Raw genomic sequence first — 19,007 nt, forward strand, 5'->3', positions numbered from 1 at the left:
GGGACTGAAAAATGAAGACCACATATTTTCTTAATGTTATTATTTATTAATGGGTATATACTCTTGAGGAATGATCCTGTGTGACCTTAAGCCATCCAAAATATCGCAAGAAAACCAAATTTAATGGAATTAAAATATAATTCAATGAAGTCTTAGAACACGCAGCAAGCGTCCTCTTGAAGTCATGTGAGTAATTCCCTCTAAATAACTCTCATGTTAAATAATGGCTTTTAAATCATCTGAAAAAATGTAACTTCAACTTTATATCTCTCGATTAACGAGTTACAGTACTACTAGAACCAGTAGTGTTAAGATAAAAAACAGTGACAGTCTGTCGACAAAGTGCTACAACTTAAAACAAGCTTTTTAAAAAAATCATTTCCATGAAAATGCACAATGTATAAAAGCTTTACAATTTTATATTTGCCACATAGTACGTTCTGGCACATGAAGACTCTTAATTGAACCCTTTTTTCATTAACCAATACTATTCAAATATCAATTGCCTGATACAAATAATGTATGATTTTGAAATTTTTCTTGAGGAAAGCATCCACGCTTTCATATAAGTAAATGGACCATTGATTGTATTAAAAACCTATTATTATTAACCTATTAAAGAACAAATTTAAATTTTAAAAATGCGCTCCCATGACACTGTATTCAATGCAAGTATTACACAACTTGCATGGTATCATGGAGCATGAAGTCACACCAACCTAACAAACCATAGTACAGTAAAGTTTATAGCACTACAGTCACCCCAACGTTTGCAGTAACAGCCATCCCAACAAAATGGAATCAGATCATAAAACGTCAGTTTTTCACTAGAGAATCTAACAATGGCCACAGTCATCCCAAAGATTGCCGTCACAGTTACAGTTATCCAAACAAAGTGTGATAACCCTCAAAACGTCTGAGAACATCCAAATCTTAATACTTCCATTTTCTCCGAAGCCTCTAAGAATGATCACAGTCATTCCAGTTGTTGCCGTCACAGTCATTCCAATCAACCATCGTGGCACTCTAAACGTCCAACCTGTAAAAATGGTCACAGTCCCTCCAACTGTTGCCGTCACAGTCATCCCAATCAACCAGTGTAGCTCTCTTTACGAGGATCTTAATACTTCCATCTTCTTCTTGGGTCCCTCCTGCTTTCGATCTGTGCAATCTCATATTCCCCGTCCTCCTCTTCTTCGAGAGCGAACTCCACGGGTCCATACTTCTGGTCCCTGAACACCTGAAAAGATGACGCACGTCCTGTGGACCATGATGCGCTTGATGCGTTTTTCGTTTCTTGTTCAATATCAATTTCTAGTTCAGTCGTTTCGTGACGCTCTTGGACATCGATGTCGAGTGTAGTTGTTTGTGTTGTTATTTCGAGTTCTTTTGTAGTAGTCTGTGGGGTAAAACTGTATTCCGAAGTTCTATGTGGTCTGGTGTAAAATTGAGTCCTTGAGGTCTGTGGCGCAGAGTTGTGGTCAATTATTGTTTGCGGAGTTACGTACCACTCATCTGTTTGTGGTGTAAAGCTGTATTCAAATGTCCTCTGTGGTTCCACATTGATGTCTAGTGTCGTAACTTGTGGTTTCACATTGATATCCAGAGTGGTTGTTTGCTGAGGTCTTTCTATGACATCGACACGAAGTGTGGATGTTTCTGTTGGGTCAGCGGACAATTCAAAGTCTTCTAGTTGTCTCTTACACTGCTCGTATGCTCGGTGGCTTAGAATCAAGTCATCTTGCAGGGTCTGAATCTCGCGCTCGAGCTCGTCAATCCGGTCTTGCAAGTTTTTAACCTGATTGGCCTTGCGCTCTCGGTCCAGCTCATGTAACTTGGACTCTCGTCGCTGATCTTCAAGTTCTCCTTCCAGCCTCTCAAGTCGACCTTGTTTGGCGTTGACATCGTTATTTGCATCGTCCAGTTTTCTTAGAGCATTTTGCAAGTCAATTTCCATTTTTCTGATTTCAAAACGAGTGCTGCTGACTTCCTCAGAGATTTTCTGTTTTTCCATTGCCCTGGAATCGAACTCACGTTCGACGATCAAAAGCCGCTCCTTAGCCGTTTTCAATTCGTATTCCAAACGAAGTTTCTCCTCTTTTAAGTTACTGTTAGATTTTTCAAACCTTTGCAACTTGTTTCTACAGTCATTGAGATCAAATTCCAGACTCTGTTTCTCCTGGACCAAGGTTTGTTTCTCGATCAGAAAGATCCTGCGTTCCTCTTCAATCCTCGTGTATTTCTCTTTGATCAATGTGTATTCGTAATACAGCTCCTCTCTTTCCCGCCTCACTTTTCCTACATCCTCTGTTACCTCAGATTTTGACGCTATTTCACCCATCAGTCTTTCTATTTCTCGTGTCAGTTCTCTATTTTCCTCAGTAAGACTAATCTTTTCACTTTGCAAAGTCTTGATTTCGTCTTGTAGGGTCGATTTCTCTCTTTTCCATGCCTCCAGATCTCGTACTCTCATGCCAGCCTCCCGTTCTAATTTCTCAAGTTCGCGTTTTACTCGCCAAAGTTCCTCTTGAATTTCAGATTTGCTAACTTTGAGGGTGGTAATTTCTTCCTTAAAGCTACTCTTTTCACTTTCGAAGGAATCATACTCGTATTTACTCATTGACATCTCTCGTTTCAGGCGATCAATCTCAAGATTTGCCACTCGTAATTCCTCTTTGAGTCTACCATTCTCCTCTTCGCAATGGCCCTTTTCTGCCTTCATGACGGAGATCATTTCCTTGATATTCTCATAATCATCTTTAATTAGACGAAGTTCTTCTTCGGCGCGTGATTTTTCTTTCCTCAAGTTGACGGCTTCTTCTCTGTAATTCTTCCTTTCCTCGTCCCAGCTGTCCTTGTCGTCCCGGGTGTACACCAGCTCTCTCTTCAAGGTGGACACTTCAAAATGAAGAGAACTTATTTGAGCATTAACATCGCTGATGAGGCTTTCTTTCTCAAACACTATTCGTTGATGTTCATCAACTGCACGGTCATACTCGAAAGTTTTAGCCGATAATTCAGATTCACTCTTATGTAGCCTCTCAAGAGCTTCCTCTAGTTCATCTCGCAAACGATTCGTTTCTAACATTGTACTATTGCTGCGATCATTCAGCTGCCCTTGCAAGTAATCCAATTCTCTCGTCTTTTCATCCAGTAATCTCTGAACTCGAAATAACTCCTCACTTTTCTCTTGTTGTTTATCAAAGATTTCTTTTTTCTCTTTCATAATACGCTGGTATGTTACTTCTAACTCAGTATACTTCGTCTCGACAGAAAGCAGCTTTTCTTCAAGATACGTTTTCTCCTCAATGCCGACAGTGGCATCACTAAGTTGTGTAATCTCATGACGCGAGACTAGAAAGAGCTCATTTTCAAGAGTACTAATTTTGTTCTCTGCATCTTCCAAATCTGACCGAAGTCTTTTGTTGTCGTTCTGAGAACGGTCGTACATACTTTCCGCGGTAGAGAGTTTTCGGTGTAAATCCAAAAGTTCATCTTGAAGAATTATTGATCTGTCTTTGGTACCATCTGTTGCATCTCCTTGTTCCTGTAGTCTTCTCTTTAGATTGGCTATTTCATCCTGGAATGCTTCTTTCTCTTGGTGGCAATATTGATGTGCCATCACCATTTCTGATGCTTTCTTGTGGGTATCCAACAGCTCTCTTTGAAGGCTGAGTTTCTCGTCTTCGCTTTCTTTGCAAAACCTTTCGAGCTCACGGTATTTATCAGTGTTGATTTGGAGCTCATTCCTCAGTCTTTGGATTTCTTGTTGACTGGCTTCTCGATCTGTGCTGCTCGAAAAGCTCCCATCGACAATATCTTGCCTCAATGCGTCATTCTTTGTCTTGAAAGTTTGTACTTCCCGCTCCGCATCGGCAACTTTCTTCCTCAAAAACTCCAGTTCTTGCTGTAGCACGAGCGTTTGCACTTCACTCGCTCGATCGTCATCTTGCAGTGTACATACCAAATTGTGCGCTGTAATCATCTCATTACGGACGTTTTCCTTTTCTTCTTCACAAGATTTCAATCGCCTGTCCTTTTCTCCTAGTTCATCCTTGAGCACCTCCAGCTCATGTTCCATCCTGTTGTTTTCTCTTGCATAATCCTCGTTAGATCTTTCTTTGTTCAATAAATCTCTCTTAAGCCTTTCAAGTTCGTCTTCAAGGAGTACTTGTTGCCTCTTAGATTCCGCTAAAGCAATCGATTGTTCGTCAAACTCTCGGCTACTGTCCGAGATTTTCCTTTGTAACTCATTTATTTCTGTCTTTAGGTTGTTCACGTCGTCTCGCTCATTGAAACTAGTGTTCCTTAAATCATCCAGTTGTGATAGTAACTCCTCTTTCTCTCTGTTGCTTTCCTTAACTTCACGCTCCAAAGTTGAGATGGTGTCTTTCAAAGTGGTGAGCTCCTTCTCTTGTTCCGTCTTCTCAAGTTGCCCGAATTTGTAAACTTCTTCTGCATTCTTACTTCTACGTTCTGCCTCTTTGGCCTCTTCTTCCCAGCTATTTGCCTTTTCTTTCCACATTTCACAAGTCGCTTCCAACTCATTGATCTTCCCTTGAGAGTCAAGGACTTCTACTTGCAGGACATCATTCCTTTCTTCTATGTCTCGCACAACGTTTTGCGCCTCTCCCAGAAGCTCCTTCTTCGTTTGCAGTTCATAATCTAATTCTGTAACCCTCTTGTGCGAGTCAAGAATTTCTTGCTCTAGCTCTGTCTCCCTTTCGCGAATCCTGTTATACGAGCATTCCAACAGGGCAAGCTTCTTTTCCATGTTTGACAACTCTCTGGTAGCGTCGTTTTTCTGGCTCTCACACAATTCATAACTTGCCTCCAGCGAGACTAGCTTCCTCTCTGTGTCAGTAGAGTTCTCTTGCAATGTCTCCTTAGCTCGTTTTACTTCTTTATAAGACGCCTCCAAATCGCTTAGTCGCTTTTTGGCATTTTCAAGCTCTAGAACGTTTCTGTTATTATCCAACCGAACCGTTTGATAACTCGATTGTAAATCAGTAAGTTCTTTCCTCACTTCATTCAGTTGTTCCACCGCCTTAGTTTTCGTTGTCAGTATGTCGTCATGAGCAGTTTTCAATGAGTCCAATTCTTTTTTAACTTTAGAGAGCTGGCTTTCTAGATCCTCCTTCTCTTTCTTCAAAGAGTCGTCTGTAGATCCAAAATCCACCAAATCTGGGGCAGCAGCCTCGAGGAGTTGAGAATTTAGACCTTCTTTTTCTTTCTGTAGCATCTGGCATATCAGCTGTGTTTCCTGATAAGACGTTTCCAAGTACAGTATCTCCGTTTTGAGTCTGTCGTTCTCGATGGTGCTCGACTCAGCGGCAGACTCCACATCTACCAGGCGCTCTTGACTGACTTCCAATTGATTCTGTAACTCTTTGTTTTCGTGGCTGAGTTTTTCCGAGGTCAGTTTTAAACTTGTAAGATCTCCTCGAAGATCGTGGATTTCATTTTCGAGGCTCTTCTTGGACGATTGAAGATTTTCAATAATCTTGGTTTTACTTTCAGTATCGTTCTGTGTGATTTCATATTCCTGTTGCTGTTGGGTTAGTTTTCTTTGATGTCTGTTCGCCTCCGTCTTAAGATTTTCAATCCTGAGTTTTGCTTCTTGAAGTTGGCTTTCAAGTTGTGTTCTGTTCTTGATCTCGCTCTGTAATTTACGATCACTTGTTGTTAATTTATTCTTGTACATGGTGATATCCTGCTGGAGTTGGTTCTTCGCTGACTGACTTGTCTGGTAAGCGACCTCAAAGTCAGTTACTTTCTTGTAAGCAGTCATGAGGTCGTTCTGTTGCTGTGACTCTTTCTCTCGACTTGATGTCAAAGCAGTTTCAAGTTGTGCAACTTTCTGCTCCGCATTGAAAAGATCATCGCTGAGGACTTTCAACTTCTCCTTCTCCACACCCTCAAAGGCCTCCATTCTTTTAATTTTGTTCTTAGCCACAATCAGTTCTTGATCGAATGCTGTTATCTTTTTGTGAGAATCAATGAACTCTTCTTGAAGCTGTTTGTCCTTTTGTTCTAAATATGCTACGGTGTGTTCCAGTTCGTCTACCTTTCTCTGTAGTGAGTGGACTTCTCCTTGTAAAGCAGCCTTTGTTTTTTCCCAGTCACCGTGCTCAAGCACATTCTTAGATAATTTCTCACGGAGCTCAATTATTTCCTTGTCTTTTTCTTCTTTTTGAGATAAAATCGTGTTGTAGTCGGCTTGTAATGTCGTCAGAGAAGTGTTCATTGATGAGACTTCTTCGGATGATTTGTCTTTTTCTTGAAGAATTACAGTTACTCTACTCTGCAGGTCTATGCTCTGTTGCTTAACAACTGTCAATTCGCCTTCAAGTTTGCCTTTTTCTCGCTGAGCACCATCCAGTGCAATTTTCATCTCAGATGTATCTCGTTTGAGCGCATAGTACTCTTCCTTGAGTTTGTCTTTATCTTCAGATATGCTCTTGTATCTTACTTCTATATAAGTAAGCTTTTGCTGCAGTGACATAATATCGTGTTCTTGGCCCTCATGTTCTCTCTGTAAGGCTTGGTGTCGCTCCGTAAGATCAGCAACAAGAGCTTGATTCGATAAAGTCTCCTTCCTCAAGTCATCTTTTTCCTTTCGAAGACGCGCAGCAGTGTCCTCCAAGTTGGCCGCAGTTGCTTCTTGAGCTTCTAACTCGGTCTGCAATTTAGCTATTTTCTCTTGAGTATGCTGGTGTTTTCCTTTCTCGTTAGACAATTCCTCTGTCAAGGATTTTAGCTCTTGTTCTAGTGTGTTGACCTCCAATTTTAACGAATCAATCTTGTTATCCTTCTCCTCGGAAGTGCTTTTGTACGTCTCAAAACCTGCTTCTTTCTCTTCAAGGCGCTGCTGCAAATCACCGACTACATCCTTACTTTTCGTGGCTCGAGTTTGCGCATCTTCCAGTTCATGTCTTACGTTCGCCAGATCTTTAAGAGCTCGGTACAATTCTTCCTGCACACTGGAGACTTTCTCTTGCCTTTCCACCAGCTCTCTGTTCAACTCATCATTCTCTTCCTGTGCTGTGTCAAGGCGAAGCTCGTACTCTGAACCTTTCTTCAAAGCATCGAATAGTTCCTTATCCGCAGCATCCTTTCTATGTTGAAGCATTTCCATACTTGTCCTGATACCGGTATTTTCCTCTTGTAGACTCTTGACATCCACTTTCAGGGTCGTGTTTTCCGCCTTGAACATTTCGATAGTTTTCTCCTTGCTTGCACAGTCTCTTTTGCGAGACTCGAGAAGAATGTTTTGTTCTTGGACTCTTCTTTGGAGACGTATCAGCTCACTGTTAGTGTCACTACCCACTGGTGCGAACGTATCAACCTGCTGTTCCAGACTGTCATTGATTCTTTCAATTCGTTGTATTTGTGTTTCCAAAGTAAACACTTTATTTCTACTCGTCTGAGCTTCGGATCGTAATTTGTCGAGTTCTTCATGATCTTCGTCATGTGATTTTCGTGTTGTCTCCAGTTCATCCCGAAGAGACTGGATTTCTCCCTCCAGGTCGCTACGATCCTCTTGACAGGCCTGGTAACTAGATTCTAAACTTGATATCTGTGACTTCAAAACAATATTATTTCGCTGAACTTCATTTTCCTTCTCTTTCAGTTCTGTCATCTTTCTTTCCCCATCTTCCAGTTTACCTCTCAGAGAATCCACTTTTTCTTCTAATCTTTGGATAGTTTCTTGGTTTACCTTCATTGTGCTTTCTGCTTCTGCTAACTGTTGCACCACAGAGCTCAGACTAGATTCCAACTCCTTCTTCTTCGTCGTCAACAAATCGTTCTCCTTTTCCTTTTCCCTTAGAACATTCTGCGATCGTTCAATTTCTTCTTCATACATTCTCTTAGACTCTCGTAACTGCCCCATGGATCCTTCCTTTGCGTCCAATGTCTCCTTAAGCACGTCACGCTGACCAGTTAGCTCCGTAACTTGCCTCTGTAATGTCAACACGTCATTCTTGTAGTTAAAAGCGCTTTGTTTGTACTCCTCGAGTTGGTGCTCAAGATCTTCTTTCTCCCCTTGTGACTCATCCAGTTGACTCTTAAGAGAAAATAAATCGTCTTTGAATCTATTTGCTTCGTCTCGAGCTCGTTCTTTTTCTGCGACTACTTTTGAAAGTTTTGATTCCAGTTCAGCGGTCCTCTTATGTAGCTGAAGGCTTTCGCGTTGGAAACGAGTAATCTCTTGTTGTAGACGTTCAGATTCTTCCTTTCCAGACGCCACAGTTTGCTTTAAGCTATCTCTCTGCCCTTCCAAAAACGTCTTGCTGCCCTTCAGCTGACGAATAACCTCGTCCTTCTCATCGACTTCCTTGTTGGCCACATCTAAAAGAATTGTCTGTTCTGCGACTTTCTGCTCCAGATTGAGAGTTTTGTCGAGAGCTGCAGATAGATGACCATTTGTATCTTCCAGCTGCTTTACCAGTGAGCCTCGTTCACTGCACTCATACTCGTACTTGTATTCCAGGTCTTGCAATTTGCTTTGTGTTTTAATCAACTCTTGTCTCACTTCTTTTCTTTCTCGATCGCTTTTCTTGAAGACTTCATCAAGATCTCGATACTTTTTTCCCAGCAATTCGTTCTCACGATTATTTTCATTTCTTTGATTCTTTGACATCTTGCATTCCGATTCCAAAGCAATTATCTTATTATTGTAGCTTTGTAATTCGTGTCTCAGGTCGCTTTCGACCTGAGAAGACTTCACAATCAAACCTTCGAAGTCCAGACATCTAGAATTAGAGAACTGCAAGTCTTTTTGTAAGGTATTCCTCTCCTTCTCTAAGTCAGATATCGAGTCCTCTAGTCGTGAAATTTCATTTTTGCACCGCTTGAGTTCATCATCAGCCTCTCTGATGTTCTTCTCGTTGGTTTCGTTCTTTGATTTATCTTCTTCACATTCCAAGCGAATGTTTGCCAATTCGCTTTCCAAAGCCACTTTCACAGCTCTTAGCTCCTCGATTTGAGAGTCCATGGCTTTGTTTTCAGCTGTTAATCGTTCGATGACTATCTGACATTCTTGTACATCCTTCTGCGCTCTAGACCCATCTTCAGACTGTTTGGCAAGCTTCCTGACAGTTTCGTCAAGATTCGATTTCATTCTCTCTTTCTCACGCAGCAAACTCTTCAACTGGCTTTCCTGTTCTAAGCTCTTTTGTACAGCAACGTTCAATTCCCGCTCTAGCTCTTCCCGTAAATCACGAAGCTCTTTCATTTCGCTCTGAGTCTTTTCATCTTTGCTTTCGTATTCCATCAGTTTTACACTAAGGTCCTCTTGTGCCCCTTGAAGAGTCTCGCAGGATACTTTTATCGTCATTCCTTCTTGACGGAGTGTTTCCAGCTCTGTTACAAGTCCAGAGATTCTTCCGTTCAATTCCTCGATAGTTTTCTCTTTCTTTGCAAGAGCCTTTTTCAAGGACAGCGCCAAGCCTTGTTGCTCTCTCAACTGGCTTGCAACCTTAACATTTTCTTCTTTAAGTTCCACGGTTTTGTCCCTCGAATCGGTGAGTTGCTCTTTCAAGTTCTGCTTCTGTGACTCCAGTGCACGAATCGTTGATTCCAGTTGTGTCACTCTGTTCCGTAGTGCAAAAACCTCCTCTTCTGAAGCCTCCTTCTTCTGACGAAGACTTGAGATTTCTTCGTCGTGTTCTTCTATATTCTTCTCCAGAGCCGCAACTTGTTGCCGGAGATCTAACTCCTCGCCTTGAACTGTATCAAGCTGAATAGAATAACTCGTGTTCTTCTCTTGCGCCGCTCTTAGCTCTTCTCGCACCTCTTCCAGTTCTTTTCTTGCCTCTTCGTAATGCGACTCCATCGCGGAAACCTTTTTTCGCATAGAGTTTAACTCTGTTTCGAGGTCTGATATTTTACTCTTGCATATAGTCAGTTCTTTTTCAGTCTGATTCCCCCTCTCCTCGTTTTTCTTTAAGTCAGATTCCAACATTGCAACCTTCTTTCGGTTTGCTTGCAGTTCTGATTCAAGTTGATCTTTTTTACGCTGTGCAGTCTCCCACAATGGCTTCATCCTGATAACTTCATCACTGGTTTCTCTCCACTTCTCTTGTAGCTTTCGTCGATCATTTTCTAGCTGCCATACTTGCTCCTTCTTCTTTGTCAATTCCAAGTTCAAGTATTCATTTTCAGATATTAGTGTAGTTATCTTCACTTTGCAATCCTCGACAACTCTTTCCTTCTCGAACAATTGGTTTGAATACTCGCTAACTGATTTCTGATTTTCCTCCAATCGGACTTTGACAACAGACAATTCTTCGACGGCCTTCTTGTTTGACACATTTAAATCTCCGGAGTGATATTCTAGGGAAGCTTTCTCCCTTTGAGTCTGTTCTAAAGCAGCCTCTAGCTTGTTCACTTTCTGCTCCAGAACCATGACTTGACGTTGTGAGTCCATTTTGTCGTGTTCACACGTTTGATAGGATCCTTGAAGTTCAGCGAGTCTTTTGTAAAACGAGTGAATTTCTTCCTCTAGTCTTTGCTTTTCGTGTTCACACAGCTTGTACATGCATTCAAGTTCTTGGAACTTTTCTTGGTTTTGCAGAAGTTCTACTTGGAGATCTTGCTTGTTTTGTAGAAGTAAATCGTTCTCTGTTTGATATTTTTCTAGCGTCTCACTCGTCTGTCCAAGCGTCATCTCAAGCGAAAAGCACTTTCCTCGTAATTCTGTTATGGTGTTGTCCTTTCCGGAAGCATCTTTCCGTAACGCATCTAAACTTCGTTGACAGTCGTAAAGGTGACTTTGTATCGTTCCTAGTTCATCCTTGCATTTCAACAGCTTTGCCCTAACGTCCTCTAACTGTTCTTTGTACTGCGTCTTCTGCCTCTGGGCCTGATTTAGTTGACCTTCGAGCTTCGTTGTTCGATGTCGAGTGCTATCCAGTTGTCTTTCCAAATCATCATTTTCTTCTTCATTTCTCTGAATTGTCTGCCTCAGCTCTGATACTTTCCTCTCTGCGTGTGTAAGTTGTTGTTTAAGATCTTCTTTCTCACGCTCGCTCAATTCATACGCTGACTCGATCTCAGACAAACTCCTGTGAGCTGCATCTAGTTTTTCCTCCAGATCGTCGATTTGGCCAAATTTGTACCCGTGATCTGCTTCAAGCTGGGAAGCTTTGTGCTTGATAATAGATAGCTCTTCTTCTAGATCGCTAATGACCTTACGAGCAGCATCCAACTGTATCTCAAGATCCTTCACTTTTTCTTGAGCCCTGGCGTAAGAGTCCTCTACAGTCGTCAGCTTGTTGGTCACACGGTAAAGGTCTTTCTGAATCTCATCCTTCTCTGATCGCAGTGAGACCAAATTATTTTCAAGCTCTGTTATCCTATCTCTAGCTGACTGCAGATCGTCTTCTAATATGTTTCTCTTTTGCTTCACAGCCTGGCCTGTCACTTCGTTTTGTCCCAGTTCAAGTTTCATCTGTTCCATCTTCTTCATCAAATAGTTTTTCTCGCCTTCTACCTTATCAATCTGATGACTCTTTGCTAAGAGCTCCTTTCGATACGCATCACATCTCTGCTGATGCTGGATGAATTCTTTCTGCAGATGTATGTAATCGTCTTTGGTTTTCTTCAACTCGTCGCGAACTTCTTCGAGCTGTTCCTTCAGAGAGTCTCGCTGTTTCAGAACCACCTGCACTTGTGACTCAAACTTGCTGACCTTCAAATGATTGGTACGGATTTCATTTTGTCGATCTTTTTGGCTTTTATTGAACTCGTTTTCCACCTCATTCACCATCTTCTGAGCATTCCTTAGTTCCTTCTCTAGACTCTCGTGTTCTTGTTGCAGCATCTTGTATGCATTTTCCCACTCCTGGACCTTGTCCTTGGCCAAGCGCATCTCTTGCATTATTTCGTATCTCTCCATATCAAACGCCTCCACACTAGAAGTAGTGTTCACCAGTTGAACCTGGACGCTCTCAAGTTCCCTCTCAATAGTTTCTTTTTCCACTCGAATCTTTTTGTTTTGTGTTTCCTTAGAGTGAATATCCTTGTGGTATACTTCAGAGTCCCTCTTCAACTCTTGCAGTCTAGTCTGTGCCTTGTGCAGTTCATCTTGGTATCTTCGAGCTGCATCTCTGGTCTCCTCTAGTAATTGCTGCATTTGCTGTTTTTGCTTTGACATATTTTCTACTTGGGTCTCAAGCTTTGCAATCTTTGCCCGATCCTTTTCTCTGGTTGATTCACCCTCATTCTTTGAAGCATCGTAGAGGTTTTCAAGCTCCGAGAGCTTCTTTCGTGCCTCGATTATTTCTCTTGACAACTCGTCTTTTCTCAGTTCTGAATTCTCAAAAGCGCTCTCTATTTTGCTCTTATTTTCCTGATGAAACACTATCTCTTTTTCAAGCTTGTTAATAGTACCTCTACAACCTTCAAGCTCATGATGTAGTCTTCTTTCTTGTTCTTGTAATCTTCCGCATGCTCTTTCCAACTCGGAGTTCTTCGCATCGAGGGAAACTATCTCTTTTTGGAGCTGCAGGTTTTTTTGTCTCCACGAATCACAGTCCTCCTCGAGCTCTCTCGCATGCGCATTTGTGTCCGCGAGTTGATTTTGAAGTAATTCCAACTCAACTTCAAAACTTTTTGTGTCGGGAACATAACTTGTGGAATGATCACCAGATTCTTCAAGCACTGAGTCCAGCTCTTTTTTAAGCGCAGTGTTCTCCCTTTTCAACTGCTGCACAAGACTCTCCTTCGTTTCACTCTCTCTGGTGACGCGCTCGAACTTCCTCGCGCCATCTTCAAGCTCCCTCTCTAATTTGCTAAATTCTACTTTACACCTCTGAAGCTCCATTGTCTTAGTTTTAAAGCTTTCTTCATTCCTTCTCAGCTCCTGAATTTCACTTTCAAGTCCGCTTATTTTGGTCTTCAATACCATGGTGTCCTGTTGTGAGGTTCGTTTCTCGCTATCACGGCTCGACTCGTACCTCGAAATGTTCCTCTGAGCCGTCAACACTTCCTGCTGTAATCTTTCCTTATCGTTTTGAATCTTTTCACACATATCTTTCCACTGTGCGTTGTTTTCTTTCATAGAATTCAACTCGTGTTGAAGCTTCTCTCGTTCTTGTTTTAGACGTTCGCAATCTTTCTCGAACTCGGCGTTTCGCTGTCTTTCTATCGCCAAATCATTCTGCAAGTTCCCTTTTTCCCGCTGACAGGCTGCGAGCTCCTTATTCAACGTCTCAAAATCTTGCTTGAATCTCTGAATTTCAGCTTCCAGTAGTTCCTTTTCGTCTCTAAGCTGGTGCATTGTCTTGTCTTTCTTCTGCACTTCTGTACTAAGATCATCAAACTTCTTCTGCTGGTCGTACCACTGGTTAACCCTTTTCTTACCATCATCCGAAACATTCACCAGCCGTCTATTGGCTTCTTCTAATTTCTCCACCAGGCTTTGCTTTTCGCTCTGAGTCCGTTGAAGTTGCTGCTCAACTTTGTTGAATCGGTTTTCTAAAGCTTTCACATCGCGCTGAATTTCCACCTTCTCCTGTTTATATCGCTCCGTTTTAGCTTCAAACTCGCCAAGCCGCTTATGCGAGGAAAGGACTTCCTGTTGTAATTGGGCCTTCTGTTGTTGACAGTTCTCAAAGGAGTTTTTCAGCTGTGTCATTTTAGTATTTGCCGGTATTAACTCTTGCTGAAGCTGTAGCTTCTCCTTTTGACAACTTTCATATGCATTTTCGAGCTTCGACAACTTCTTGCGCGCAATTACAAGTTCATTTTCAAGGTCCAATTTCTTTTGTTCAAGTGAATCATCCACAATATCGACTCTGAAATGCTTCTGTTTGTATTCCTGCATTTCACGATGTAATCTCTCGTTCTTTTGTCGGCAATCTTCGTAGGAAATTTCCAACTCGGCAAACCTTCGTTCCGTGGCGAGAAGTTTCTCTTGCAAAATTTCCCTGTCTCGTCCAACTTCCGTTTGTGAAACTTGTGTAGCAGTGCGCGTTGACTTCAACTTATCGAACTCAACCGCGCTAGCTTCCAGTTTCTCTCGCAGCTGCCGGACCAGATTATCTTTGGCAGCGATCTCTCTCATGTGGTTCTCGTTCAGCAGGTACTGCTCTCGAAACTGAACTTTTAGTTTGGATAACTCTTCTCTCTCTGTATGACTGTGTGAGCTCAATTCTTGAGATCTTTGCTTTTCCATCTCTCTTTCCCGTCTCTCGTTCTCCAACTCTGCTTCAAGTTTGGAGATTTTACTTCTCGAAGATGTCAAATCTTGCCGAAATTTTCTCTGTTCTTGTAAATACTTGTCGCTCTCTGCTCGGCAAGCTGCCAGATCGCTTTTGAGTGTTTCCACCTCGGTCTCTAAAGTGGCTTTTGCAGCTTTAAGCCTCTGTACAAGCGTCTCCTTCGATGAAATTTCACTCTTTTGCATTTCATGGTGTCTTTGATGTTGCAAAAGCTGGGTTTGCATATTCTTAAATTCTTGAATTAATTGTTCCCTCTCAGCCTGCAGCTGGTACTTTTGCGATACGACAGCTTTTTGTAACCGTTCTTCAACTTCAGACATTTTGCTGCCGAGCTCCATCACATAATTCTCGTCAATGTTCGAACCTTCGCCTCGTCGTGGGCTTAAAGAAGCGGAGGAAGAAAATCGATACGATTCACGTGGGCTAACTCCCTCAGTTCGTCTGCCACTATCCAGGCTACGTATAATTTCCTCATAATGCGAAGCCGTATTGATTAACTCTTGTAAAGTCTGTCGGTCTTTCGAAACACTCTCCATTGTAAAGACTAATTCTTCCCTACCCTTGAAAGTTGTCGTTCCGCCAACAGAACTTCGTGAAGTTTTCGACGATGAAGTTTGTTGCTGAAACTTTAACTGACTTTCTAACCAATTTTTATCCACTCGCAGCGCGGAGAGTTCCGCTTGCACTCCGCTGAGTTTATCCAGCGTTTGCAGACGTTCATTTTGGGTTGTCTCCAGTGTTTCTTGCAATCTGTCATTTTCTTGATGCAACCTGCTGATCGTGGCGTCCTTCGCTTCTAGTTCCCCTCTCGCGCGTGCGTATTGTTGATACACCTGTTCGATGTTATGATGAGCGTCCGTCAATTCTTCCCGAAGTTGTTTAACAGCAATTTCCTTACTCTGTACCGCGCTGTGAAGTTCTTGAACCTCATTTTCACGGTAAACTCGCTCAGTGGTCACCATTCGTGTCTCTTTTGATTCCCGCACAATTTTTACTTCGTCTTGTAGTTGGCGAATAATGCTCTCCTTTCCTTCTATAGCTGCTTTAAGCTCCAGATTTTCAATTTCTAACAAGAAGTTCTCTTTACCTCTTCTGTTTTCCATTATGAAACGAGATCTCTCTTCGCTCGGGATGGCTCTGTTAAATAAAACAGTTAAGCCTTATCAACTGCAGAAAATCTCAACTATTTTATTTTAGCATTGTAACCGATAGGTGTCGGAAATTATTCATGTTTTAATTCGTCGTTAAGTTTGCGGTTTCAGACCTGAAAGATAACCCTCTAATTATTCCGAAAGGAAACCGCATGTTTTGAATTGTCATAAAAAACCGGCAGCGTCTTGGATTTTCTCCGCAAGGGGTATTGTTTACAAGCCATGAATATCTTGAATAAAAAGAAAAAAATTGGAAGACTTTGCAAAGAAAAAAAAGAACTTCAGTATTACAAATATTATTCTGTCGCGTAAATAAAACGAATATCTTGTCTAAGTAGTGCAAACTGTTTAAATACTTCTTGTAGTAGAATTTTCATGTTTTTGGGGTATGTTTGCATAATCGACCTGGTTGTTCTCTAATACAGCTTTTAAAATTGTTCGATACTGATATTTCCTTGTAACGCATGAAAATTCTTCTTCTAAAACTTTAGTTGGAGAAAATTAACATAATTAATTGACCTATTTTTTAAAATAATCTTTAAGTCCATTAGCTCGAGTTTATTTACAATATGCTGTTGATAAGATTTACATGAAAACTTCCTGTTGATTTTAATCATAATATGCACATTCTGAAAACGTTCGCATACGATAAAAGATGAACCTTTTATCGCAGCCTGAGAGAAATCGTACGAAGGAACTCAATCAAAAACACACAACAAAACATTGCATTTCTATCATTTCAGGAAGCTAAAAACTGTTGTTAAGAAGGCCCGGTCGATATTGTTACATGAGTTTACGAAATGCGAAATCACCTCGTTCACCCCGAACTCTTAGATAAGTAACTTTGGAATATATCAGTTTTCACACGAACCTTGATTGAGTTTGATTCGGATTTAATCTAAAGATAGAACTCATTATTTTAATTTAAGTCGAAAAAATTCAAACTCAGCAAATTGCATGTTTCTACATTTAAAATTACCAAGTGAGAAATGGAAAGAAATTTTACGAGATTGGTTTTTTACAAGGTGGCTATATACTGAATGCCTACAGGTTTCTACTTTGGTCTGTGCAAATGAAATCGACATAAAACAATCTTTCGGTTTTAATGCTTAAAATAAAGCTCACCTGTTCTATGAGAAAGCTTTTTTGTATTACATTGTCAAATCAACATCTTAAACGATGCAAACTTGTAGACTTCCCTTCAAAAAGAAATTTCAAGAGCCGGAATGCCACAAGACTGAAAAAAATCTCAATATTTCCATTTTTTGTCCGGTCTGATCAACCGCAAGGTAAATAAGTTCGGTACAAAATCTTTTACCGAATCATCTTTCCTTCATTGGAAGCTGGTGGATTTGCTTATGATTCCGACAGCCAATCAGCATGCATTATTTTCCCGCCTTATTTACAAACAGCTCTAATAAAAAAATGATAGATTTTTTTTAAAATTTTTCTGTTGTATCCAGGTAGTTTAGCAAGTCTGTCAGAGGCTTTAATTCCTCAATCAACCAAAGTTTATTACGAATCTTACAGTTGCACCTAGAAGATGTTACGAATATTGTAATTCCTTCAACACTTTGAAGCTAAACCATGTACCCTTCCGTTCAAACTATGTCAAAGCTTTTAAATTATGCAACAAATTACGGGTCTGTGATAATTATCCTTGGTGTAAACATATAATTTTCCCAGCATCAGGTCCGACTTAACTACAGTTGACAACTTCTGTTCACTAAACTGACAGATTTCAAATTTCACAATAAACAACATTTACCCAGATTTAGTAATGCATGTTGGCCGGTATTGGCCTACTGACGTGGTTCAAAATTTATGGGCGATGAAATTCTAAAAGAGCAGGGGAAACAGTTTCTGTACAAACCATTTAGCTGGATTAGTTGTGTCGACAGAAATCAGTGTCGTAAAACCAAATCCAACGGAATTACACCAACTAATCAGAGCAAAGGATATACTGCAAGGAGCCAATGAGAACTCAAAGTAAAAATTGCCAAAAGGGCGGGAAAATACGCCCGGCCAAGCCGCGGTTGGTTTTAGTTTTGCATCTCATTGGTAGGCGACTTTTTTGGACCAATCACAGAGCGATGTAGGATAAGGATCTATGTCAAGTAAAAATTCTCCAAGGAAGTAAATAAGCCAGTTATTGCTATAGCCTCTATTTGCATATCATTCTATATCAAGAATAACCAGTCTTAATATTTACCCTGAGTCATAAAATACGTTTCTGGCGCCATCTGCACACTGACAGCTTTGAAAATCGCGGGCAAACTTTTCTTCTCGAACACTCTTAAGATCGTAGCTTGTTTATGATCGATTAGTGCTGAAAAAGTCGTCGACTCACACATGGTGAATTATAGAGAATATTCACTCATATCTTTCTAAAGCATTGTAAATTAATTCAGTCCGGATTGTAAGTACACTGTGGGCTGCAAATATTTTTCAGCTTTTAACTTTCAGCTGTAAAAACAACACTCATCGCGCTTTCAGTGTAACACCAAGAAATCTTAATATCCTAGATAAGTTTTAAAGTGTTGGAAATGTTTCCTTTCTTTTCATTACATTGAATGCCTGAAAACGTCAGGTAATCCTTTGACATGCCCAGACTTCTAAAGGCGACTCGAGAACATATGTCAAATAAGTACCTCGAGCATTGGGCACAAAATGAATTTTTATTTTAGCATGAATCCACGATTCTAAAGCTCACACAACGAAAGGAAACAATACCGTCATTTTGAGAGGATGCATAGGTTGTTTTGATTAATATAACGGGGTAGCAGGTGAGTTTAGCATTCGACAGAGTCCACGAAAGCGATAAACTTCGGCTAAAAAAGTCAATTAAAAACACTTATCTTTTTTTGCAATACACGATCGTTTGATACAGTCTCCACTAGTTTCGACATTTCATTTCGTTTTTCTCCTGCATAAGTTTGGTGAATCGTGGAAACAAAACCCTATTCTGTAATGTTTTTGTTCGTCGGAAAAATATTGGCGTTTATGTCAAAGTTTCAAACACTCATTGGCCCAGATAAAATATAGTGTTAAATAAAATAAACACAACAGAAAGATACGTTCAACGTTAAAATTCTACTTCGAGGAAGCATTTCTGTTCCAGAATAAAGCTACAAATTAACACAAAGGGATTGAATCACGCGGGATTTGCACTTGACAAAGACGAATTTAATTTTGTTACAACAATCATAGAAATCGCCCAGAAACAAAGAATTAAAAGGGCTTCTTTAGCGCTTGAGGTATTAAATAATTCAAACGAGATCGTTGATGCTCTAGCAGATGCGTGCTAAGGATATTATCATCGGTATTTAAACGAGAACTGGGGATATATTACGATTTTTACATTTAAAAGGCAATGTTTACCTGAATCTGTTGCGAGCGAAACAGACCACCCGCGGATAAAAACAGCAACTGATCTTTTGTCATCTTGACTCTCTCCATGAGCAATTCAAAACGATTTTTTTTTGTTACTTCATTACCATGCGCTTCATTCGAATAAATCTGCAAAGTAAAAAAAAACCTTCACGTTATCGAGACAACAGTTTTTTCCTTGCAAAAGCCAAGACTTCCTCTGTATCCCAAATGGCCCTGAATGTAAATGAAGTCACGT

General features: G+C 40.7%; 1 protein-coding gene across 1 annotated transcript; it reads right to left on the bottom strand.

Moving 5' to 3' along the window:
- Positions 1-973: 973 nt before the first annotated feature.
- LOC111326553 (uncharacterized) lies at positions 974-18,876 on the bottom strand. Its single transcript, XM_088747146.1, has 2 exons — positions 18,761-18,876; positions 974-15,365 (listed from the first exon to the last, which is right to left on the bottom strand). Exon 2 carries the CDS (start codon positions 15,329-15,331, stop codon positions 1,121-1,123), a length of 14,211 nt encoding a protein of 4,736 aa, XP_088603272.1. The 5' UTR covers positions 15,332-15,365; positions 18,761-18,876; the 3' UTR covers positions 974-1,120.
- Positions 18,877-19,007: the final 131 nt, after the last annotated feature.

This window comes from Stylophora pistillata, chromosome 2 (genome assembly GCF_964205215.1).
Source record: "Stylophora pistillata chromosome 2, jaStyPist1.2, whole genome shotgun sequence".
Taxonomy (NCBI): Eukaryota; Metazoa; Cnidaria; class Anthozoa; order Scleractinia; family Pocilloporidae; genus Stylophora; species Stylophora pistillata.